Source organism: Rutidosis leptorrhynchoides, chromosome 10 (assembly GCF_046630445.1).
Source record: "Rutidosis leptorrhynchoides isolate AG116_Rl617_1_P2 chromosome 10, CSIRO_AGI_Rlap_v1, whole genome shotgun sequence".
Classification (NCBI taxonomy): Eukaryota; Viridiplantae; Streptophyta; class Magnoliopsida; order Asterales; family Asteraceae; genus Rutidosis; species Rutidosis leptorrhynchoides.
Genome location: NC_092342.1, coordinates 246,199,122 through 246,224,429, shown reverse-complemented (window position 1 = coordinate 246,224,429; position 25,308 = coordinate 246,199,122). Strand labels below are relative to the sequence as shown.

General features: G+C 33.0%; 3 protein-coding genes and 2 long non-coding RNA genes across 5 annotated transcripts; all 5 read left to right on the top strand.

Moving 5' to 3' along the window:
* Positions 1-366: 366 nt before the first annotated feature.
* On the top strand, positions 367-3,665 carry LOC139871907 (uncharacterized). The gene is made up of 3 exons (XR_011766801.1): positions 367-526; positions 2,866-3,092; positions 3,181-3,665. It is a non-coding gene; the product is annotated as an uncharacterized lncRNA (long non-coding RNA).
* Positions 3,666-3,753: 88 nt separating this feature from the next.
* LOC139870932 (delta-aminolevulinic acid dehydratase, chloroplastic-like) lies at positions 3,754-6,588 on the top strand. Its single transcript, XM_071858691.1, has 7 exons — positions 3,754-3,873; positions 4,001-4,273; positions 4,609-4,677; positions 4,743-4,826; positions 4,923-4,992; positions 5,553-5,624; positions 5,740-6,588. The coding sequence occupies exons 1-7, from the start codon at positions 3,754-3,756 to the stop codon at positions 5,748-5,750; spliced, it is 699 nt and encodes a 232-aa protein (XP_071714792.1). The 3' UTR covers positions 5,751-6,588.
* A 1,450-nt stretch (positions 6,589-8,038) lies between these two features.
* On the top strand, positions 8,039-10,139 carry LOC139871908 (uncharacterized). Its single transcript, XR_011766802.1, has 5 exons — positions 8,039-8,389; positions 8,537-9,143; positions 9,213-9,249; positions 9,409-9,465; positions 9,844-10,139. It is a non-coding gene; the product is annotated as an uncharacterized lncRNA (long non-coding RNA).
* Positions 10,140-12,374: 2,235 nt separating this feature from the next.
* LOC139870929 (uncharacterized) lies at positions 12,375-12,885 on the top strand. The gene is made up of 2 exons (XM_071858689.1): positions 12,375-12,588; positions 12,692-12,885. The coding sequence occupies exons 1-2, from the start codon at positions 12,375-12,377 to the stop codon at positions 12,883-12,885; spliced, it is 408 nt and encodes a 135-aa protein (XP_071714790.1).
* A 54-nt stretch (positions 12,886-12,939) lies between these two features.
* Positions 12,940-13,464, top strand: LOC139870928 (uncharacterized). The gene has a single exon (XM_071858688.1). The coding sequence runs from the start codon at positions 12,940-12,942 to the stop codon at positions 13,462-13,464; it is 525 nt and encodes a 174-aa protein (XP_071714789.1).
* The last annotated feature ends 11,844 nt before the right edge of the window (positions 13,465-25,308 follow it).

Below are 25,308 nucleotides of genomic sequence, written 5' to 3'. Positions count from 1 at the left end.
ATTTATGTGTAAAAATAGAAAAAATCACAATTATAAAAATAAACTTTAACATAATTGTATAAAATTGTTCATTTTGCTTCAAAACTATAAGGTTCTAGTTTAAATTCATGTTAAAATGTTAACCATTTTTGAGTTTGACCGACTTTGATTACCAAATTCGAATTTTGACTCATCAATTAACGTTGACCGTTTAATTAAACGGATTTTTGAAAATCGGAACGGATTGCTCTTAAAAATAATTAATCGAAGATTAATCGGCGAGTAATCGAGTTTTTACAACACTGGTTCCACTCATTTAGAACCCTATTTATACCCATGCAACAACCCCTCTAAACACAATTTTACTAACAAGTATAAGAGTGTCCATCATCGCAACCTTACACGAAAACAAAAAGAAAAGAATAAACTGTAAATATAAACATAAAATCTGATCCAAACAGAGCAGCGATTACACGGATTCTTTCTTATCTGATTTAGTATTCTTTACCTTACCTCCATTACCTAACAACAACTTCATTTTCAATTGGTTATGTTGGTTTATTTTGGCTAGTAGAAGATATGTTTATCCCACATTGGTGGGAGGAAGATGTGAGGGGTGAGTGACTTGGTTATATAAGAGGGGCTAAGTCTTCATTCCAAATTGCACCAATCAATACACTTTAAGTATTTGATTATTTCTTTCTTTCTTACCCTTGTTTGAGATTTGTATTAGTTAAATATTTTGGAGAGTGTAGTTGGCTTAAGAGAGTCGTCTATATCATTGTAACAATTTGTGATATAGTGTATTTCTCTCTTTGGGGGCCGGTGGTTTTTTCTCCTGTTTTGGAGTTTCCACGTTAAATCTTGTGTTGTGTATTGTTCTTATTTCTTTACTATTATTATTGGGCTGGGTGGTGGGAATTAGTGAGGCCGTAATTTCCCAACAACTGGTATCAGAGCGTCAGGTTTGACGGGGGTCTCGGTTATAGGAGTCGGAGTATGCTCTGTGGTTGCCACGTGAGTGGATCGTCCACATCAGAAACGAGTTCTATTGATCGTATAGGGTATCTGGTTAGACAATAGTTTTTCTGATTCGTAGTAATAGTTGGATTTGTTAGTGGCCTAGTTGTGGATTTCCGATTTAAAGGGTCCTGGCTACCTGCTACATCTTTTGGCTATTCGAAACGTGAGCAAAATCAGAGAAAGTTGTTATCTATAGGATACGGATACGATGTCGAAGTTCAGTCCAATGAGGTTTGATGTAGAGAAATTTGATGGGATGATCAATTTTGGCTTATGGCAGGTTCAAGTCAAGGATGTGTTGATTCAGTCCGGTTTACACAAGGCTTTGAAGGGTAAACCCACCCTTGTTCCTGGCAGTGATTCTAGCAGTAAGTTCGATGAAGAAGAATGGGATGATATGGATTTGAGGGCAGCAAGTGCGATTCGTTTGTGTCTTGCAAAGAACGTGCTTGCAAATGTGCACGGGTTATCAACGACAAAGGAGCTTTGGGTTAAACTAGAGCAGTTGTACCAGGGCAAGGGCATCTCAAATCGGTTGTGTCTTAACGAACAATTTCATACTCTGCGTATGGATGGAGGTTCAAAGATTTCAAATCATGTAAGTATTCTTAACGGTATTGTTTCAGAACTGGAGGCTATTGGAGTTAAAACGGATGATGAAGATAAAGCTTTGAGGTTGATATTATCTTTATCATCGTCTTATGAACACATGAAACCTATTTTGATGTATGGGAAGAAAACTCTGAAGTTTGAAGACGTTACTAGCAAGCTCCTATCCGAGGAGAAAAGACTGGAAGGTAACGGGGTCTCGTCATCAGGAGATACGATAGTGTTGTGTTCGGATAGGCAGAAGAGAAACTCTAGAAAGAATCTGACATGCTGGAAGTGCGGGAAGACTGGGCATGTAAGGGTTAATTGTCCAGGTGGAGCTAATCCGGCAAATGGCTCCAAAGACGCAAACATTGTCTCCGTTGTTACGGAAAGTGACGAATTCCTCTGAAGTCACGTCATCCTCATGGTGTGTCTGTGCCACCGTGGAAAGGGATGTTTGTTAGCGGTTCCACAATTACACATGGGCATTGGTTTGGCATTTATGCAGGTTGTGTGGTGGAAACTGATGTTGTAGCTGATGGGACTTTCGGAAAAGCCAAACAGGGAAGTTGCACCATAAAGTTTCAGCTGGTTGTTCAACAACATGTGCCGAGGTGAAATGCTTGGAATGTGATATTCTAAGTGCTATACTCTTAATGGTGGAGTATGATAATTCTTGTTAAGAGTTATGATTGTCTGTGATGACAATGATTGTCGGTTTAGACAATGTTCGATGAAGATGCAAGTTTTGTCTCTTGGGAGATAATGTCAACGGCATAAAGATGAGGATCTTGAAGTTGTCGTCGAGAAAGCGTCTACATCGGTTATCCTAGCAATGTGGAAGCATGGTTATCTTCTTCTATCCAAAAGGTGGAGATTTGTTGGTTTATTTTGGCTAGTAGAAGATATGTTTATCCCACATTGGTGGGAGGAAGATGTGAGGGGTGAGTGACTTGGTTATATAAGAGGGGCTAAGTCTTCATTCCAAATTGCACCAATCAATACACTTTAAGTATTTGATTATTTCTTTCTTTCTTACCCTTGTTTGAGAGTTGTATTAGTTAAATATTTTGGAGAGTGTAGTTGGCTTAAGAGAGTCGTCTATATCATTGTAACAATTTGTGATATAGTGTATTTCTCTCTTTGGGGGCCGGTGGTTTTTCTCCTGTTTTAGAGTTTCCACGTTAAATCTTGTGTTGTGTATTTTTCTTATTTCTTTACTATTATTATTTTGCTTGCGTGGGAATTAGTTAGGCCTTGATTTCCCAGCAGGTTAAACTTTTATTTGGGTTGCCTTTACATTGGAAACTTTTATTAGGGTTATGAAATCATACAACATTCATAATTTCATATCCTATTTCTTCTTTTGTGTGCAGAATTAAGTTTGATGGTTATGGCTGCTGCGTATAATCCGTTTAATGTTGGGACAATCAAGAGTTTAGATTGCAGAAGCTACGGAAATCTGAAACCGAACGCCCTTCAAATGCACCATACTAAGCGTATGTTTATAGTTACAGCTTCTTCAAGCAATTTAGTCATGCTTTCTGGTTACCCTTATTCTAAAAATTTCTAGAATGTTATTAACAGAATTGTTATTGCTGCTGTGGTGTACCATGTGTGGCAAGAAAGGAATTATAGAATTTTCAAGGGTAGAAAAACAACTGAGCTTGAATTAAAGGGGATCATTGAGCAATTTGTTCGATTCAAGTTCTTGACATTAAAAGTCAAAAAAAGTCAAGCTGTTGAAAAAGCTGCAAAAATGTGGGAGTTGAGCTGGTTGAATTCGAAGTTTCAAGTTAGAAATGGGCAGTGTTTGATCTAATTGAAGAGTGTCGTGTAGATGAGTCGGCTTCTTTGATTGTTCTGTATTGGTGTTTTTTGTATTGTTGTTTTGTGTTTTGGTCAGGCTTGATCCCGGGCCTTGATGTATTGACTCTGTTCTTCAATAATATTATTATCTGTTTTGCCGGAAAAAATTTAAAGCTTCTTCAAGCAGCGATGAACAAATAAGAAAACTGGGCAGGAGTAATGCAGAATGAGAAAACTGGCAACGTTCCTGAAGCCCCTCCTGTCCCTCGTAAGTGTTTGGCGTCCTGGTATTTTCAAAAGAGGTTTTAGGCTCAAACCTCAATATCAACACATCTTGGGGTGATCAGGTAAATGGGTCGAGAACGGTCATGGGATACCCGGTTAGGCCGCATACATCAGATGATTAGAGTAAATACACTCGCTCTCTCCAACCCGGGTGACCTGAACGGGGAAAACCTCATCCGTTTACTGGTTAACCCATTTAAATGTGTTACTAAATTCATCTATTTGTTGTCCTCCACAGCGTTGAAGTGTGAATGTGAGTTGACCTAACTGTCCTACTGATGTTTTTACGTCTATACCCGTGTATTGTATGCAGGATATTAATCGAAGGCCATGCCGTAATGGTCAGTTACAAGTAATTAGAGATGCATTCAAGGAAACAAGCTTGGCTCTTGCAAATTTTGTATACCCCCTTTTTATTCATGAAGGTAAATCTAATTCAAGATTTTTCTTTTATGTTCTTCGTTTTGTTGATTTCTCTTACATTCTTTTTTTTCTCATTTTTGGAATTGAAGGTGAGGAGGACACACCTATTGGTGCCATGCCTGGTTGCTATAGGTTTGGATGGAGATATGGGCTTCTTGAAGAGGTTTGTTAGCTTTTATTTTAAATGTTCTTGTTAGAAGTTGTGGTTTTTTTTATATAAAATGTACATATAAATAATGAATTCGGTATCAAAAATTTTACTTGATGTGAAGCATGTTTCATTGTGTACAAAGCATCCTTTAATGATAGTGGAGTCATCTCAAATAGAGCCTTGTTGTACCAGACAAGAGTTCGAGTTACAAGGCATCATATGTTCTAACATTTCTTTAAATTCAGCTCCTTATATTTTCATTTGATCTCATGAGCTTGAATTTTACGTCTTCACATATTAATTGATTAACAAAAATACGAATAACCTATGCAAATTGACATGAATAGGTTGCAAAGGCCCGTGATGTTGGGGTGAATAGTATTGTGCTCTTCCCAAAAGTTCCAGATGCTTTAAAGGTTTCTATTAATATTTGACCTAATTAAGCTTTCCTTAAAATGTTGTATTTATGTTGTCTTTCTAGACTCCCACAGGAGATGAAGCATATAATGATTCTGGACTTGTACCACGAACAATTCGGTTACTCAAAGACAAATACCCTGATCTTGTAAGAATCTACAAAATCCTTTATTGTCATTAAAACAGTGAAATATTTTTGCTTATTTCAAGGTGAACATTAATGTTATACTGTGTATATGCACAGGTTATTTACACTGATGTAGCTCTAGATCCATATTCTTCAGATGGGGATAATGGTATTGTCAGAGAAGATGGTAATTAAGTACTACTTCCTACACAGACTTTAATCTAACATTTGCATCCCACATTTCATGGGTTACGATTTGCATGAGTTATAATGAATGATTAGACCGTGTACGAGGTATGTAAACAGGCTGTTTCACAGGTATTTTTTATGTTAATAAAATCTGATACACAAATTTAATATTATGCAATTTTTTTCCTGATTAGTTCGTTACCAGTTGTGTAAACAGGGGATTTCAAAGGTTAAACGGGTAAAATCAAAATGGTTAAACTAAAACTAAAATCTTGTTACCAAGGAAACAAGCCAAAAATGGCTCAAAGTGCATTCTTAATGGAAAAACCATATAAATCATTTCATATTATGATTATAGTGTGTTTATGCTTTATATAATCTTCCTAGACAGTTCCTTCAAATTTTTTTGTACAATTAGTCTTTCGGGTTAAACCAACCCAACACAATCCAATCCAAATCCAGCTAGCTTATTTTGCTACTGGTAGTGGTATTTTATAAACAGTAGGTTATGTAACGTGTTGTCATGCTAATACATTTTATGTATTCTGTTGGTTGTAGGTACGCAAGTTCCTTTTATGGACCCTTTAGAGAAGCTTTGGACTCGAATCCACGTTTTGGAGACAAGAAAACGTATGTAGCTCACAATTTATTTATTTTTGTTTGTTAAGCTATTTAATATTTTCTTATATATATGAGGTTCAAGTATTATTAAGTTGTATTATTATATGTGGCTTTTGTTCAAAAGGTATCAAATGAACCCTGCAAACTATAGAGAAGCCCTCATCGAATTGCTTGCAGATGAGTCTGAAGGAGCTGACATTCTTCTGGTTAGTATAATAAAAAATATATATTATAAAGGTGGCAATGTCAACCCATCAACTTATGAATTATTTGGGTTATTTTGTATCCTATAACGGTCTAGTCATTGCTTTTAGCTAAAAATAAGACTGGTCAAATGGATTGATAGTTACCCAAAATGTATTTTTAATGTCTATAAGGGTATAACCTTTTAAACTGCACTAAATACTTCATATTAATTTTGTGATAATATTTCATTTTCTTGAACAATTTCTGATAATATTTCTAATCCTATATGGTGTAGTTAACATGCTTTTAGATGTTATATAATTAGAATACAAGTGTTTTGTGGGTAGCTGAACCCGATCTAAAAACTACCCGTTATAATACATTACCCGACCAGGTAAAGCCAGGGTTGCCTCACTTAGATGTTATAAGGCTGCTCCATGATAATTCTCCATTGCCAATCGTTGCATATCTGGTAATCTTATACCCAGTCTCAATTGATTTGGAGATGAATTTATAGTTTGTATATGAACTAGTTTGGTCAATTTTAAGAATCTCTAATACCAAGTTTAATTAAATCGTTTTTATCACCATTATTTACAACATTGTTATTTTTCTTTTTGTAAAAGTCAATTATTATTGTATTTCTGTCAATTGTATATAGGTTACTAATTAAGAATCATAAAATTCAATTGAAAATCTTAATGTCCTCACACATGTGAGATTGAGTATGTTGTTGTTGTATACGTGTAATAGGGGTGTGTGAGTTTTTTTTTTTTTTTTTTTTTTTTTTTTTATACAGTAGTACGGGATTACGGAGGGGGACTTAACCACCTACGCGCTCATCTCTCGTAGTTGTATAACCCGCCCCCAACTGCTGTCCAAGAGGAAACCCGACCCAATCTAAGGACATAGGCGGTAAAACCCCTCTACTCCCACTGTCCCCGCAACGCGATGTGCGGAAGACACCCTTGGTGGAATTCAAAGGTAAAGAGGTAACCTTGTGTGCATTTTGCCTAACCTTTTGTATAATAATAAATCTATTTCTTAAATAAGATTGTTTTAGGAGGTTTTGTGTGCCAAAACTACACTTTGCTACTTTTGACCCGTTGGAGATCAAACATAACCCGAGCGGATCATCCACTAGACAATATCTTGTGATATCTATAGATTCTATTATATTCCTAAAATAATGACATCATAAATAAGCTTTTTCCTTTACAAAAGAAAATTAAAAAATAAAAAGAAAAAATTTGAGCGCATGTCATTAACACTAATTAATAAAATTTAAAAAAAACACACCCGTATTTATATTTTCTAAATATGTAACCCTAATTTCATAATGTCGATTTCAGTTTTAGGGCCTCTGCTCATTCGTAATTAGGGTTCAACAAAGACGATTCAGATTCACCAAGAAAACACCAAAAGATTAAATCAATTCTCTGAATCTTAATGATTCTTTTATGTATTGTCAAAATACGAATGAAGAATCGAAGAAATCTTAATGATTCTTTTTAGGGGTGTGCATTAAACGGTTTCGACCACAAAACCGATCAAACCAAATTGATTTGGTTAAAGTGGGTTGGCTTATTCGATTTTGGTTTGGTTTATTGATTTCACCCGAAAATATTTACGGTTTTCGGTTTGGATTTGGTTTGTAAAATTAACATTTGGTTTCAAACTAAAAAACCGAAATATACTTTTATTTATAGTGTATATATATATATATATATATATATATATATATATATATATATATATATATATATATATATATATTAAATATTTAATTTATTCTATTTTAGATTTTAAGTATGGTAATCTTTTATTTGTTAATGATTGAGTTTAATGTTTTTATTGGTTTGATTTCACTTTAACAATTAAATTTGTTTACCAATTACTCAGTATTATGAATTTTATACTTGGAAACTTAACTGTTGGTGGTATCGTTTTTATTTTTATGCTACTCAGTTCATTGATATAGTTTAGATTGTAAATGTGGGTTGTATACTCTTGGTTTGCTTCTCATACTGCATGCTTGGCAGAAAATATTTTATCAATTGTATACTTATAGTTTAATCAATAAAATATGTTTGGTTTTTATTTTTTTAAAAAGGGGGATGATTCTCACACACACTTTTTTGATCCTCACACACCTATTTTAACTTTTTACTCTTCTAATAATACTCAATTGGTGTGTGAGGATCAAAAAAGTGTGTGTGAGAATCATCCCCTTTTAAAAAAACTACCCACTTATTACTTAAAAGTTTTAATTTGGTTTGACCAAAACCAATCCATGTAAACCGATATCTTATTTGGTTGGATTGGTTTGGTTTTGCTAAATTTGGTTCGGTTATTGGTTCTCAAAAATATTCTTGAAAACCGAATAAACCAAACCGAATAAACAACGTAAACCATAGACCGACCGAACGAACACCCCTAATTCTTTTATGCAATTTCTTCGATTCTTCATTCGTATTTCTTCCGTAAGTGTTCCAATTTTTTTGTTATGTAATCTAATTTTTTATTTGTTACAGAGGAAGAACGATAAATAATGAGTAGTTGTACAGATTCGGATCCTTTTGTGATAGGTAATTTTAATTTGTTGATGTATGTTTAAATAGATATTATTAGGGATTTGTTCAATTTCGGATTTTGACAACGTGGGTTTCATCGATTTTGCAGCATGAATATTATCTCATGTTTGTTTTTTGTTGTTTTGTTTGATTTTGGAGCAGTTATACTACGAATCAGAACAACTTATATGAACTATCCCATGTAAGTTTATTCATAAAATAAGCTTTGCATAATTATTGGCTTTGATATTTTATTGATTTGTTTTGAAAGTAGCATTTGCTTTATGTATTTTTAATGTAGTTTGTTTGCTATTTTGTATCTGCAGAATCTTTATGTTCTATAGTTGTTAGTTTTTTGTTTGTTCAAATTACTTGAAAAAGTTTAAGCGTTTGCATGAAAGGTGTTTGATAAAATGTCTCAAAGAAATAATATTAAAAACAATAGCATGCCTCTATATTGGAACAAACAAGCTGTGATTTTGAACAGGCGATGATACAAACCCTAAGTTCATCATACAGGTATGCATTTTTTTTTTTTTTTTTACTATGACTACTTCAATGGAATTACCTTTATACTTGATTGCACTCCAAGTGTTTGTTACAATGCCCATGTTAATGTATTGTATCATATCTTATATATCCATAACAAAATAAATAGATGTAAAATGAAAATATAATGTTGATTGCGATGTGTATTTCAGTAATGTACCGGGAAAACCTGCTCCATTAAATGCATGTGATAATGACATTCCTGGCTATTGTTGAACCGGTATATACACAACTATACAAGTCTTGGGATTTTTACTTGGTAATACAATTGATCAATTTATGTTTGTAGGTGACTTTGGGGTTCTTTTGTTTATTGCTTAATCAAGGTTAGTTTCTAACTCCAATTTCTGTGTATGGAAAAAAAATATCTTTTTTCTCTGTATGATTTTGTTATTTTTTAACATTATGGATTAAGGTATTTTAATTATCCAAGTTATGTTATATTAACTTAAGGAACATATCCATCTCTTTACTAATGGGTGCAGATTATTTGAGATCGGAAGTTAATAGAGCCAAGAATATATACTGAGAAAAACTATCAGGTAGGTTCCGAGTAATTGTAGCATTTTCTTTAAGCTGAGATTTGTATTAGAAGGCATAGATAAGTTTTTGATTTTATATACGTTCATTTGTAGGGTGTTAATGTTTGTATACTACTGCATGTTTACTTTTAATGGATTCATTTATATAGTACAGGTTTTTTGAAATATTGTGCTACCCCGATATTCATTTTATAAACTTCAATAATTTAGTTATCAAGTTTCTTAGTCAGAATCGGTGGTTTCACGGGTCATTAAACTGTATGACTTTAGCATTTACATACTTAATACCTAACATCTTATTAAACTGTTTCGTTTAAACAAACCCGTGATTCCACGGGTCATTTCACTAGTTATATTTTAATATGTTTTGCAATTCAGGTTTTGGGAGAATACTCGATGATCAAAGCAAGGGTGACTAAAAATGATCAATGAAGAAAAACTAATGATGGATCACTCGTGTTTGAGACGTGCTGGTGCAAAAACTATTCTCACCTATTTTGCTTTGCAAGCAGCCAGGGTTTGAAGTGGTGAAAAGTAGGACTTAAACTACATTTAGTTGTATCCGAGTTTCTTGACATGCGGCAGTTTTATGATGCGTAATTATGAATTTAAAAACGCAATTTAGAACAAGCTTTCTTCACCCACCAGATCTGAATAGAAAACCCCCAATTTGGAACGAAAACACCCCAAAACAGAGTATAAAACTTCAAAAATAAGAACACAAAGAATAAAGAATCTAAGCCCCAGTTGATAAAGATACCACCACAAACAGAGATCTAGAAACACTTCAAACCTTCAATTACAGCTGATAAAGATTTCACCACAACTATAATATCATTTATGAAGATTTGAATTTCACCACAATGTTTGTTAAAGTAACACCACAAACACTAATAAAGAAACCACTCTTAGCCACCAGAATCAAAGATTCGTAAAGACACGGAGAATTTGTAAATAGATAAGCTCTATCAAACTTTTCATTCAACATCAACCAAGTTTTACAATTACAAGATCTCTTTATTTATAGGAGAAGCATAACAACTATTTTCTAAATTAGACAAAAACATAAAAGGAAAAAGAGACAAAAAGGACAAACAAATATAAATTAGCCAATAAGAGTAAAAGACATAATCTGCAAAAGTCTGCCATTTGGCAGTGCTCCTCCTATGATAAAAAGCAGCCAATGATAGATGAGAATCTTCCTTAGACAACTCAACATTCTAGAACAGCCACACACACAGTGACGGAGCTTAATTGGGGTGGGGGGTGCCATGGTACCCCCAAAAAGTTATGTCCTTAATAGCAAATTCTATAGTGTTATGTCCTTAATAGTAAATTCTATAGTTTTAGGGACTAGATATGGTATATTCAAATATTGGCCCCACCGATTAAAAATTACAAGAGACTAGCCTCACTAGTATACGGTTTATTTGTGGTCTTTACATGTTTTTACTTCTTTGCCCATAGGGCCTGTTGGGCTTAAAAAAAGCATACTGGGATACTCTGTCAAACTTTCATCGTATTTACATGTATACGATTAACCCAATAGGTTATTAATTAAATATTACTGAGTAAATTAGAAAACCTATTCGTCTTTTTGCTATCGTCTCCGATTCTCAACGGCAACTTGCTGCATCAAGTCATCTATGATTATGAAAGGTACTTTACAATTATTTACTATTTTGTTTTTTCTTTAATTTAATATTTATCAATTATTATTGATATTAGTTATACATATAACATATTATTATTCGTCATTATATGATTGCGTCAGTATCAGTTGATTCAATTTCTAAATTTGTGTATTCCTTTTCCTTATGTATATTGTAAATTTGCAATATATTATATATTATTTTGTTAACTACAGTTGATAGTAAATCAGATGCATATTTTGTTTTAATTTAGCAACTAAGGGATAATTTAGTATCAGTTAACAATGTAATCCTTTATTCAATCTTTTTGTAGGAGCTAAGAATGCACAACCAAAAAAAATCACTTCTTTTTTTAAGAGACAATCTAGTGATATAGCAGATAATGTAAACATAGAGGCAAAATGTTCCAAAGTTTCCACAGATGAGTGGGAAGATGAACATCATAATCAACCAAATGAATGTCCTGCTGAAACTTCAAAGCCAAATAATGTAGAAGTGAATTCTAATTGTTTAAAAAGAGATCCCGAAAAACGACCACATATATGGGACTACCCAGCTAATCAGAAAGAACAAGTAAGACTTAAATATTTGAGTTGCGGACCTTTTCAAGTCCATTTGACAGAGTATCCCGGTAAAGGTCTAGAGAAACATTAACGTAGATTCCAATACTCTTGGTTCAGTAAGTTCAAGAATTGGTTAGAGTATTCTCCGACAACAGATTCTGTGTATTGCTCTCCTTGTTTCATATTTAGTGACAAACCAAATGTTCGATATGGCACGGATGCTTTTACAGTTAAAGGATTCAACAATTGGAAAAATGTTAATGATGTTAAACATTGTGCATTTCTAAAACATATCGGTTGTTCACAACATAGAGATGCAGTTCTATTTTGTGAGAATTTGTTGAACCAGGATAGACACATTGAACATGTCATTGAAAATAAAAGTGCAGAGGAAGCCTTGAAGAATCGTTTATGATTGAAAGCTTCAGTGGATGTAGTTCGTTGGTTAACGTTCCAAGCTTGTGCTTTTCGAGGGCGTGATGAAACTTCTAACTCAAAGAATCGAGGTAATTTTATTGAGTTGTTAAAACTCTTGGCCTCGTACAATGATGAAGTTTCCAAAGTGGTGTTAGAGAATGCTCCTTATAATTCTAAGTTTACCTCAGGTGATATTCAAAAAGAAATTTTGAGTATTGTTGCAAACAAGGTTCGTAAGCATATTCGAAATGAAGTGGGTAACTCTTAATTTTGTGTTATGGTTGACGAGGCACGAGATGAAAGTAAACGAGAACAAATGGGTATAGTTTTAAGATTTGTTGATAAAGATGGTATTATTAGAGAAAGATTCCTAGACTTGGTGCATGTTACAGACACCTCGGCATTGACCCTCAAAACAAATTTGTGGAGAACACTTTTGCAATATGAGTTTGATACTAGTAAAATTCGTGGTCAAGGTTATGATGGTGCTAGTAACATGAGGAGAATGGAATGGGTTGCAAGCACTTGTTATTAAGGACTCTCCTTATACATACTATATTCATTGTTTCGCTCATAGATTACAACTTGCTTTAGTTGCTGCTTCAAGGGAAGTTATTCCGATTCATCAATTTTTCAATAGATTAAGTTCTATCGTTAATGTAATTTGTGCTTCTAGTAAGCGTCATGACGAGCTACAAAAATCGAAGGCAATAGAAATAAAGCATTTGTTGGAACTTGGTGAAATTAAATCGGGTAAGGGTCAAAATCAAATTGGGACCTTGAAATGAGCAGGTGATACACGTTGGGGTTCTCATTTTCACTCGATTTGTAGCTTAATTAATATGTTTAATGCTACTCGTTTGGTATTGGAGGGTATAATTGAAGACAAATCTAGCTATTCTCAACGTGGTGATGCTGCTGAGGCCTACACTTATTTTACGTCCTTTGAGTTTGTGTTTATATTACACTTGATGAAGGAAATAATGGGGAGGACTAATATTTTATCTCAACAACTGCAAAAGAGTACCCAAGATATCGGCAACACCATTGAGTTAGTGTCCGCAACAAAGGAAAAATTGAACGACTTTAGGAATAACAACTGGGAAAGCTTCTTTGAACAGGTACGAGATTTCTCATTAAAGCATAACATAGAAATGCCCGACTTTAGTGCTTTGTATAAGTCTGGTCGATATCGTCCTCGACAAAAAGACAATCATGTTACTATTGAACATTTCTATCGAGTAGATATATTTATTTGTTCATTGGACAAGCAGTTACATGAGTTGGCTTGTAGATTTGATAATAAAGCCACAGAATTACTAACTCTTAGTGCTGCTTTAGTTCCTAAAAAAGCTTTTGACGTGTAAAATATTGATCAAATTTGCTCTCTTGTTGAAAAATATTATCCCGCGGTTTTTACTGAACACGAAATGGTTCTATTGAGGTATGAATTTGAGTTGTACAATGCTGAGAAGTTAAAGAACCAAAAGCTAAGTGGCATTTCTTCTATTTTCGAGCTATGTAGGTTCCTTGTAGAAAGTAAAAAGTGTTAAACATATGGTTTGATTGAAAGATTAACGCGACTAATTTTGACACTTCCGGTTTCCACTGCAACAACCGAGAGAGGATTTTCAGCAATGAACATTGTCAAGACTCGACTTCGTAATAAAATGTCAGATAATTTTCTATCTTCTAACTTGGTGGTTTATATTGAAAGAGAAATTGCAGAAATGTTTGATTCAGAGTCCGAAATTGATGAGTTTAAGGAGCTTTAGGGTCGTCGAGCCGAGTTATAGCTTTTTATCTTTATCGACCATGTATTTTTCTATCTACGTTATTTTGAACTTTGTTGGTTGAGAATCCAATTATAATATTCAAAAGTTAATCACTTTGTTTTGATGATGACACAAAAGAGATAAGTGCTTAATCATATGTAAGACGACATGAGTTCATAAGCCTACACTATCTCTAGCAAAAGACCAATACATAAATAATTAACTTGGTAAAATTTCTATGCGGCTGCACCACGCTCGACCGTGAGTCTGACAGTGGATGCCCTGTACCAACGATTGCACCTTTTTCTAAAACTGTCAATCTACGGCTAACCTCACGGACGACCGCAGTTCGAACGTAGTTTTCTCTGTAACCAAATTCATCCACTTTAAGATAGACCACTTTGAGACATCTATAATTTACAAAACCTTTTTAAACATACTTATAATAGTTGCCTTCTTTGATTTCAAAAGAGTTTTGAACCAAAAGATGTTAATTTTTACTAATCACACCTAACGACATCTTAATGACATTTTAAGCTCAAATAAGATTAAACACAAAAGTGTTTTACTTTTCAAGTGTTACAAAATGTCATTTAAATACATAATAATAATGGTCATCAAAGTCCCAATTAAAGAGGTGCTCTCCCATTACTTTTAAGTACCATTTGTATGTATGTAAGTTTTAATTAAATTCAAGCTAGTCAAGGTTGTAACAAGGTTCATTTAAGCTCCAACTAGAATCAAACTAGTTCAATCAAGATGCAAGTATGTTCTAAAGAGCAAGACACTTCCATTAAGAAGATAACAAGCTATTAAAATGGGCTAGTGAAGTTTTGGAGGCTTGTGGTTTGTCAAAGGATGATTAAAGCAACTAGTTAAAGGATTCTTCATTATAATCAAACTAGTCAAAATTAACTTGTTGCAAGCAACCAATGAAGTATGATACTTCCATCCAAGTATTGACAAAGTGTAAGATTCATGGGTTATTGTGTTTACCTTTTTAGGAAATCAATGACAATGGTCAAGGGCATTGGACTTTCCTCTTTAGCTAGCACATGTCAACCTCCATGCATATGTCCAAGATAAAAGGGGTAATGGAGTTAACTTCTAGGTGTATTAAGCATATTTTGAAGGCTCTATATTAGGTTAAGAAGCCAAAAATTCAAAGAAAAAGGAGCTTCAACAGATATGTTGAAATGCTGACAGAAGTTGTACGGCTGCCTGCAAGGTCGACCGTGGTTCGACCGCAGTTTTGTCTGTCAATATTTTCTTGGAATATAAATACACCACTTTGCCAAACTAGAAGACCACCTCTTTCCAACATTCTTTCAAAGTCATATCTACTGATCTCCCAAGCCTCAAGCACATATCTATGGAGAGATTATAAGAGAGAAAGAGAGATTCTACTTACACTATGTAGAATTGAAATGTAAACTTTGTACTTATCATTTGTATCTTTAAGTTTACTTTGTAAGACACTTCCTTAGGGGGTCAAGGAAGTTAGATAGTTCTTATGATAGGAAACATCATCTTACTTAATGTTTCAACTTCCTTAAAGGGATCTAGGAAGTTGATCAATTCCATTGGGAATTAAGTTAGTGTGACCTATTGAAGAACTATGAGTGATTGTAAGCTTAGATATAAGTTTACTTGTAAGCTATATTCTTAAAGGGATCTAAAAGGTAGTTGTGATTTCACTCGGCTAGAGCATTAGGATCTTGTGGTAAGAGCATTTGGTGTTTGTGAATTCTTCAAAGGGACGCAAGGGTTCATAAGTAGCGGCTTATCAAGGAGCTAGTGTTGTATCCGGACACTCCACCGGGTTTGGGGTATCATAGTGAAGAAAAGTCTCAATTTTTAGAATTGGGGAGTGTATTAAGGTGGACTAGTTAACATCCACCCGAACCACTATAAATCCTTGTGTTTGTGCACTTACATTCTTTACATACTTGCATTAACAAACACAAACGCTTCCACACTTAAAACTTATGTTTTGATCATTAAAGATTTCAAAAAAGTTTTAAGAAACCACTAAGTAACTATTCACCCCCTCTAGTTACTTACAATTGGTATCAGAGCGGTTGCTCGAATCTTTGCTCTAAAAACGTTTTTGCTTGAGTCAAAAATTCATTTTGTGCAAAAAACCGAGTCAAAGATCTTGGAACTAAACTCTACTTGTTTGGAGAACGCAAAAGAGATCTTGGATGAGTTAGTCTTGAATCACGATGAAAATTTACATATGAGAAGCAACTTCAAGACACTTGCGTGATGTGGAGTCAAGGATCGAACCCGAATGCTCAAACTTACATCCATTACTTTGAGGAGAAATACTACCATTCACATGGTGAGATAAGTTTGCTTATTTCTAGTCTATTTAATATTTGTGTACTCTAAATGTTGTGATAATTAACAAAACTATGATTGAAAAGAAAAGCTTGAACAAAGAAACATTTTTTTTTTAAACTAAGTTAATTTTTGAAAAATAAAGTATGTAAAGAAAAACGTGGGGTTATGTCAAAATCACAACTATAGTGTACACAATAGAAGCACATTGAAACTTGCCTTGAAACTTAAGTCAATGCAATGTATGTGATAATTGAAATTACTTGTGCCTTGAATCCTTGCATGAAAAATGACATGGGTGATTACTTGATGTATGCTTGATTAATTAATCTTACATGCTAGAATATGTAGGTTGTCACACATTTTAGAGCCTTAAGTGATAGACATAATATCTAAGATTAGACTCTAAGTATCTTAATAAGCATTCTCGAAACCCATATAATCAAACAAAAGGTTACTTAGGGGTAATAATAATTTGAAACTAGAATCGCTAGCTTATGACTATTTTGAACAAGAAAAAGAATTACCTTTCTTTAAAAGTGACAAAAAAGTGGTGATATAGTAAAAGTGATTTTTAAAGATACCAAATGAAAGACAACTTTAGTGAACCTATCACAAGATTTTCAAAAACACACTTGATAAAACTCAACATAATGTCAAACCTGTAGGCGGTCGAACCTACGGTCGACCGTGGATCGACCGCATAGGCTCTGATCAAAATGTGCTTTCGCAATTTTATGATAGGCCGTGGTTTGACACTTTTAGATGTTGAATCATCTTAAAATGATTACAATATTGGTCTTACATTGTTTGTTGGTAAGATTAAAATATTTGCTAATGTGAAGCTAATTATCGTCATTAAACGACACTCATTTAAAAGGTTAAGTTTTCAACCCGTAAGTGTTAGTGACTTTTAAACAACTATAAGCGTACAAGATCAATTATTCTCAATCAAGACATGAAATTGAATTGTCGAAATTTAAAATATAAACATGTCTAAAAGAACAATAGTCTACTCTTTGAGAAAGGTACAAAGATGAGTTATCGTGAGAATATTTGATGCTAACAATATCAGACCCAACAAACATTGGGTACCATGTTTTGTGTCTCTAACAAGTTGTAGGTTTTGTGGAAGATGAGGTTGTCACAAGCACTCAAAACACATGTCCATGATAAATATGTCACACCAAGCACAAAGAACATGATGATGGTGACGTAATATTGGATGGACATATTTGAGGAATAATCATCGGTGGAGGTAACTTTACTTACAAATGAGATAGTCTTAAAAGTGTGCTATTTGATCTCTATAAGTGTTTAATATGAAAATATCTTAACATGCTAGTGAAAGTCATATTCCATTCAGAAAATATGTTACAATTAGGTAGAACGTCTTATATGCTTACAAGTGAAATTGGTGAAAAGATAAAAATATGTCAACATATGATTTTCAATTTGATGGCATAAAAGATTAGATCACATGACCATGAAACTAATCATTAGAGATCTACCTAAAAGTAATATATGATGATCACTAAGTGAGCTAACGTATTAAAAAGATCATCCTTAACAAAGTAAATATTTGAGAAACGATGATAACTAAGAAAGGATAAATGACAAGATCATAAAATGAATCATAAAAAACAAATCTTAGGAGACATCGATAGGAGACAAATTAGATCTTAAGTGTGTAGTATAAATTCTCCGTTTTCTAGGTATAGTATAGATTTCCAAAGTTCAACTTTGTAGTCTTACTAAATGGGTTGTATATGATTTCTATCATCTATGCTTAATGAGGTACATTTTTGATGATAGAACTCATACTAGGCTAACATTTAAAAGATATTATTCGTGTATAAATTACTAGAGTAGTAGTCATTGATAAAAATTGTTAGCTAAACGCATAAGCGTTTGTTGAGTTGTTGAAGTATTTAAAACACACTTAGACATATTAGGATGAATAAGGTTAGAAAACTTTAAGAATGATTCATGCTCTTAAATTCTAAAGTAGGATTAGGTTTGTGTCAAACGAACACCTAGAACAAACGAGTTAAATGAAAAGTTTCTCCAACCTTTTATACGTCAAAGATTTAGATAATCTTACCCCACACAAATGTTTATTTAAACTATTTGTCTTGAGTCTTAAACTTACACGCAATGAGATTAATGAAAGAATGATGAGTGTTCTAAAAGCCTTACTCAACTCATGAATCAAAGTAACTCTAAGATAGCACTCTTATAAATCAACCTAATGAATACACTTAAAGTTTTGGTATGATAAGTGCTAAAGTATTAGACACACCTATGGAAATTAATGCTAGATTTTCACTCAAAGATGTAGGTGTAACTACAAAGGTAGGTACGTCTCTAGGATACTCTTTAAAAATCAAAACATAACTAGTTCTAAATAGACGTCCGAGTAGCTTTAAGGATGAATCAAACATACATGAAAAGGTTATATCTTTGCATCTTGAAAATCTTGATAGACTTAGGGCATACTTGCTTGATCATGTGTGTGAAATGGTAAAAGTTAGCAATACATTATTTGCTAAAAAGCATGAGAATAAAATGTTAATGACTTGGTTATTGATTCAATTAACCATTTTCCTTGTGACAAGTTCTTTGAACTCATGGATGATAAGTTTGAAATTTACTTGATAGAGAAACTTGAATGCTTTATGGTATGCTTTACACTCCAGGCTTAACTCTAGGCTTCCGCTCATTATACACTAGGTGTAAACTGCATAATCTTTATCTCTTATATGTGCCATATATGTGTTCATTGCTTGTATAAGTATGTGTGTAACATTTACATGCCATATTTGTATGCTTATGTGTTCGTATATGTGCAAATCTACGTGTCATACTCGCATGCTCATATGATCTTCATGCTTGACAACTTGAGTTATCTCTTTTGAATCAATGTTGGTTAAAATCACCTTGTTAGTTGTTACTTTAGGCTCATTAACTTGCTAATTGAATCTTATTTGTGAGGGCATTGTGCTTAATATTTCATACATCTAACATGCCATATGTGCTTACATGCTTATGATTTATTAACATGTTGAAAAATTATGCATGGATGTTTTTATACTCACGATCCAATATAACACTCCAAATTGTTAACTATGATACATCGAAAATTTTAGCTAGTTAACATTATACGTAGTCAAGTTAACATATCTCTACATGATGATAATTCTCTTAAATAATATTTGTTGAGTGCTAAATAATACTTTGATATTAGCTAGCTTACCATGAGTTATGTGATTGCTTGTTACGTTATATCATTTAGGTGCAATCTTGAGCTATATTTGAATAAATGACTAAATAAGTAGTGACTTAACATAAATCATGTTGATCATAGTTTACAAGTCAAATACCTACTTGATCTAGTTATTTAGTTTATGTATTTTCTCATCAATATTCATACTATGGAACATGCGTATATTTGACTATCATGATTACTTACTTGTTATGCATGATTGCTACTCACTTGTAGTATGAATTTTAATTGAGCTTACTATACATGACTGCTTTTTTTGATGTGACATGTGCTTACTATGATGAATATTATTCTTGAATCCTATGCATGCATATATTTCTAACAATACATGCGAGACTTCAACGCATTGTTATGCTTATCACCCATGCAAAGGAAAGTCCTGATATGTCACACTTTTGAGCCGTTAAAAGGATCTTTAGAGAAATCTAAAGGGTTCTATGCATCATGAATATCATGTACCTTGGAGATTCGGATGATGGTGGATCGCTACTGTTTAGAAGAGTGGTGTATGTGCATTAGTTGGTTTATGCATAACCTCTTGGCTCTCAATGGAACAAACACCTGTAGCTCTCTCTACTACTAAAGTTGAGTATGTAGCGATTGGAAGATCATGTGCTCATGACTTATGGATGAAACAAACTTTCCTCGATTAAGGTACCACCTCTTCCGAAGCTCATATATGTGACGACCCGGAAATTTCTGACCAAATTTAAACTTAATCTTTGTATGATTTTGACACGATAAGCAAAGTCTGTAATGTTGAGTCTTAAAATTTTTGAACTGTTTCATATATTGAAATGACCTTTGACTGTTCCCGACGATTCACGAACCTACAAGCCGAAATAGAAATGTACATATAATTAACTATACATATAAATATATATAATACGATTATATGTATAAATCAAAATGTATACAACTACACTACAGTTATATATCTATATACACTGATAATACGCAATCTGTTATATATCACCATCACATGTAAATTATTTATCTGATCATAAAGATCTTGAATTGTACGAATGGATTTACAGAATTATTTTTGTTGTTTTTATCTTCATGTTCTGTTTCAAATTTGCTACTAATTGTCAACCAATTCAACTACTCTGATAAATTATTGCTACTGCATCCATTACTCACAAGTATTATACATTATTCATTGCTAATGTCTGTGAGAAAGAAAAACAGAAACTTTACAAGAAACAGATGAAACAAAACCATATCACCACGACACTTATCTAAAATCACCATCATCATTGTTTCATAAACCATCAAACACCCGACCATCTTCAAGATCAAACACCCATCTTTATAAACCAAATACTACCACTCGTTTATTATTTTGATCGAACAAAGCAATGACCGGGACCTTGTTTGTATTATTACTCTTCGTGCAACCCATGATCATCGGTTTAAACCAACACTACTTTAACACCCACTTAATTTCCACCACCATAATAAAATCACCATTAAACACCATTGTGACCAAAACTATCACCACCATCGAGTTAACTATTGCATGTTTTTTTTTTTTGGTCGAGTAAAGGATCAAACCAAAACAATCACATTTACACCACCATCATTATTATAACGATACCATAACGCCACCACTTTCAACCCTTGTTGCTACTGCTATTTTTTTTCTTAATCACCATCATCGTTTTGATTTACAAAATCACAAGAACGCTTCTTGAAACTGTTGTTTACCATCTGTTGGTTCGATCAAGATCAAGAACCAAACCCTTTCGGTTTGCTTTGTTACGGCCGCAATTGTTAAACGAGTACCCCAAGCCACCCTCACCATCTCTCTTCTCTCTCTCTCTCTCTCTCTGTCTCTTAAGTTCTTTGTGAAATCACCAACAACTAAACACCCAGCTTCCTTTATAAAATTCCTATCATTGTCGGTCCATAAAAAGAATTACATGCACTCTTTGGATTCCTTTTAAGTAAAATACTTTAGTAATATGGAGGAGGGCCATATACATATATAAACAAGTGCAAGTGGGACTGAGAAAACATGTTGGCCGACCAAGTTTAGGTATAAGGGACGATTTCTTTTTTATTTCATGATAATGAACTATGATTATGATGGCAAAAAGATTTAAAGGAAGCGATGACATCATGAGTATCTAGCGGCTGAGTAATTTCTTTTGTTTTTGCTTCAACTCGTTCGAGGCTCAGAAAGTTAAACAGCCACGAGAAGATTAGAATTGGGCTGCGTTTGTTTTTCTGTTAGACCCAGACTCCCTTTTTCTGATTGGGATTGTCTATATTGTCTCTTGGGCTTAGCATATCTACACGAGTGGGCTGCCATATTTTTCTTGGGCCGTTGTTTTATATTGCACTCTTTGTAATTCACAAACGAGGTACGATGATTGATAATGAAATTGAAGTTGATAATAGTGAACGAGATGATTATGATGACGATGGTTATGATGATGAATTGATAACATGGTGATGCTAAGATGATGATGGATTCGATGACATGATGATGATGTTATGATGATGATGATAGAGGTCATGTATATTATAAAGGTGATGATGATAAATGAATTAATAATAATGATAATGAAGTCGATGAAATGGTGTTATGATTTTTGTAGAATAAGGCTATGATCTTATGTTGTAAGAGAAGAAGAGGAGAATAAAAGAGTAAAGGTTAAAAGAAATTTGGTATAGGTTGAATCAGAATAACAGTTTACTTGGATGGTTTAGGGGTGATTACATTAAGCGAGAGGTCTCGAGTTCGAGCCCGGGTTGGAGCGTTTATTTATTTTTAACTTGATACATTGAGGTAGCATTTGATTATTATTATTATTATTATTATTATTATTATTATTATTATTATTATTATTATTATTATTATTATTATTATTATTATTATTATTATTATTATTATTATTATTATTATTATTATTATTATTATTATTATTATTATTATTATTAATCATTAATATTAAAATTATCATTTTCAATAAAGTTATCATTATCATTATTTACATATTAACTAATAGACAAAAGTTATGAATAGTAACTACGGGCATTTTCGACTTTTCACCTTTTTTTTTTAGTTTTAACTAAATTTCATTTTACCAACAACGCCCCCCACACTTTTTTGAAAAATTCAAATCGACCCCCCAAACAGGAGGGTAAAGTGTCAAATAACCATTTTCATAAAAAATCTTAAATAAACTCCACCCAAATATTCAACGGGTCATATCTTCTCGCTCGCAACGAGTTAAATTTTTTCGACACCATCGTTAAACTCGAAATAATTTTAGGAATACAATGTCACTAGCTATACGCAAAACGGACGCTTTTTAAAAAACGCTAAATATTTGGGGTACTTTTCATACACGTTGATTTTGCGTTAAATTTTTAAAAGTCGACAATTCCATAGCGAAACGCGGAGATGCACATATATTGTTAATTTAAAATAACATTTAAATCTCTCACGAGTTATACCTTTTAGTTCGACTCGAGTTGCGCTTCAACGACATCATCGTCAGCCACAAAATAATTTTACTAAACGCAATAAAATACATTGAAAACCGAACCCCCGGCGCGAAGCGAGGGTCCGATAGCTAGTTATTATCATTATTAAAAACTATTATTTAAAATTATCATTTTTTTCTATTATTATTATTGTTAGTAACATTTTTATAAATATTATCATTGTTATTATTATTACTATTATTATTATAAAATAAAACAACTTTTTATTTATTATAATTAACAATATTATTTTATCAAATAATTGTTAGTTATATTAAACCGTATTTACTACAAATAACATATCTATACTAATATTTTTATAATAAATATTAATAAATGTAATTAATTAGGTTATTAATAAAACACATAATTAAAATAACAATTAAATCACTAATAATACATAAATTTATTCGATTACCATTATATGTGTTAATATATATATATATATATATATATATATATATATATATATATATATATATATATATATATATATATATATATATATATATATATATATATATATACACATGATATAGGTTCGTGAATCTAAGGCCAACCCTACATTTGTTCAATATCGTTATATGTATTTTTACTACAAAATACAGTATGGTATTTGATTCCCTTTTACTCTTTACATTTTTGGGACTGAGAATACATGCGCTACTTTTACAACTGCTTTATTAAATGCTTTTGAAATACATTTTGAACTGCGAATACATGAAATGCTTTTATAAATGTTTGACGAGATAGACACAAGCAAAACATTCCTCGAATGAATTATGTAGACGTGATAATTGCCACCATTGAATTATGTGGACGTGATAGATGCCACATTTGATATGAATATTTTTCTCCTGATTATTATTGCTTGGTAACCTAAGAATTAGGGAACATTACTAATTTTGAGAATTAGTGCACGCCTAATTGACGCGAATCCTAAAGGTAGCTACCGGGTTTAACACCCCCACCCAGAATGTTCACTAGACGGAAGGGCTAGTGGGCGTGGTGTTTAGTACTTCGAAGTTTATATGATTATTATACAGACGAGATGTTCTGTTTTGGGGATATTATTATGCGCATTATATGTTAAGGTCAGTTACCAAGCCAAGCTATGAAAGCAATGAAAAGTGAATGTTATGTTTCGAGAGAATGATTTTATACACAGGTTATGTGTATGTTATTTTTGTGCACAAGATATGTGTACGGTTACTAAGATTTATGAAAGATGATTTCGTACACGAGAAAGGTGTACTGTATTTAAAAGATATCGCATGTACATTACAGGTGGGTATAGGATTCGGGTCCATTTGTACCATGCATGATTTAAATCTTGTGGTCTATCAAAATGATGAATTTATTGTTTTATGATAAACCTATGAACTCACCAACCTTTTGGTTGACACTTGAAAGCATGTTTATTCTCAGGTATGAAAGAAATCTTCCGCTGTGCATTTGCTCATATTAGAGATATTACTTGGAGTCATTCATGACATATTTCAAAACACGTTGCATTCGAGTAGTCGAGTTCATCAAGATTATTATTAAGTCAATTATAGTTGGAGGTATTATGAAATGGTATGCATGCCGTCAATTTTCGATGTGATGAAAGTTTGTCTTTTAAAAACGAATGCAATGTTTGTAAAATGTATCATATAGAGGTCAAGTACCTCGCGATGTAACCAAATGTAATGTATTCGTCTAGATAGATTAGGACGGGTCATGAAAGTTGGTATCAGAGTGGTGGTCTTAGCGAACCAGGTCTTGCATTAGTGTGTCTAACTGATAGTTATCAAGATGCATTAGTGGGTCTGGACTTCGACCGTGTCTGCATGTCAAAAGTTTTGCTTATCATTTCGTGTCGAAATTTATCTACTTATTATCCTTAGGAAATTACCTGCTTCTAGACACATCTTACTGCATTGATTGTGTGATTCCCCGACCAAATCCATATGGACGAAGTCATCAACATTTGGTTACATCGCGAGGTGCTTGACCTCTATATGATACATTTTTACAAACATTGCATTCGTTTTTAAAAGGTATTCTTTCATTACATCGAAAGTTGATAGGTATGCATACCATTTCATAATATCCAAACTATAAATGACCTAATCTGTCATTTACTTAATAATAATAATCTCTAATGAACTTCAACGACTTGAATGCAACGTCTTTTGAAATATGTCATGAATGACTCCATGTAATATCTTTAAAATGAGCTAATGCACAGCGAAAGATTTCTTTCAAACCTGAGAATAAACATGCTTCAAAGTGTCAACCAAAAGGTTGGTGAGTTCATTAGTTTA

Excerpts from the sequence above, each read along its gene's own strand:
- LOC139870932 (XM_071858691.1), top strand. The coding sequence starts at position 3,754 with ATGGGTCGAGAACGGTCATGGGATACCCGGTTAGGCCGCATACATCAG. Across the intron at positions 4,274-4,608 it reads GATATGGGCTTCTTGAAGAG|GTTGCAAAGGCCCGTGATGT; the intron begins GTTTGTTAGCTT and ends TGACATGAATAG. Across the intron at positions 4,827-4,922 it reads AAGACAAATACCCTGATCTT|GTTATTTACACTGATGTAGC; the intron begins GTAAGAATCTAC and ends GTATATGCACAG.
- LOC139870929 (XM_071858689.1), top strand. The coding sequence starts at position 12,375 with ATGGTTGACGAGGCACGAGATGAAAGTAAACGAGAACAAATGGGTATA. Across the intron at positions 12,589-12,691 it reads TCAAGGTTATGATGGTGCTA|TTGCTGCTTCAAGGGAAGTT; the intron begins GTAACATGAGGA and ends AACTTGCTTTAG.
- LOC139870928 (XM_071858688.1), top strand. The coding sequence starts at position 12,940 with ATGTTTAATGCTACTCGTTTGGTATTGGAGGGTATAATTGAAGACAAA.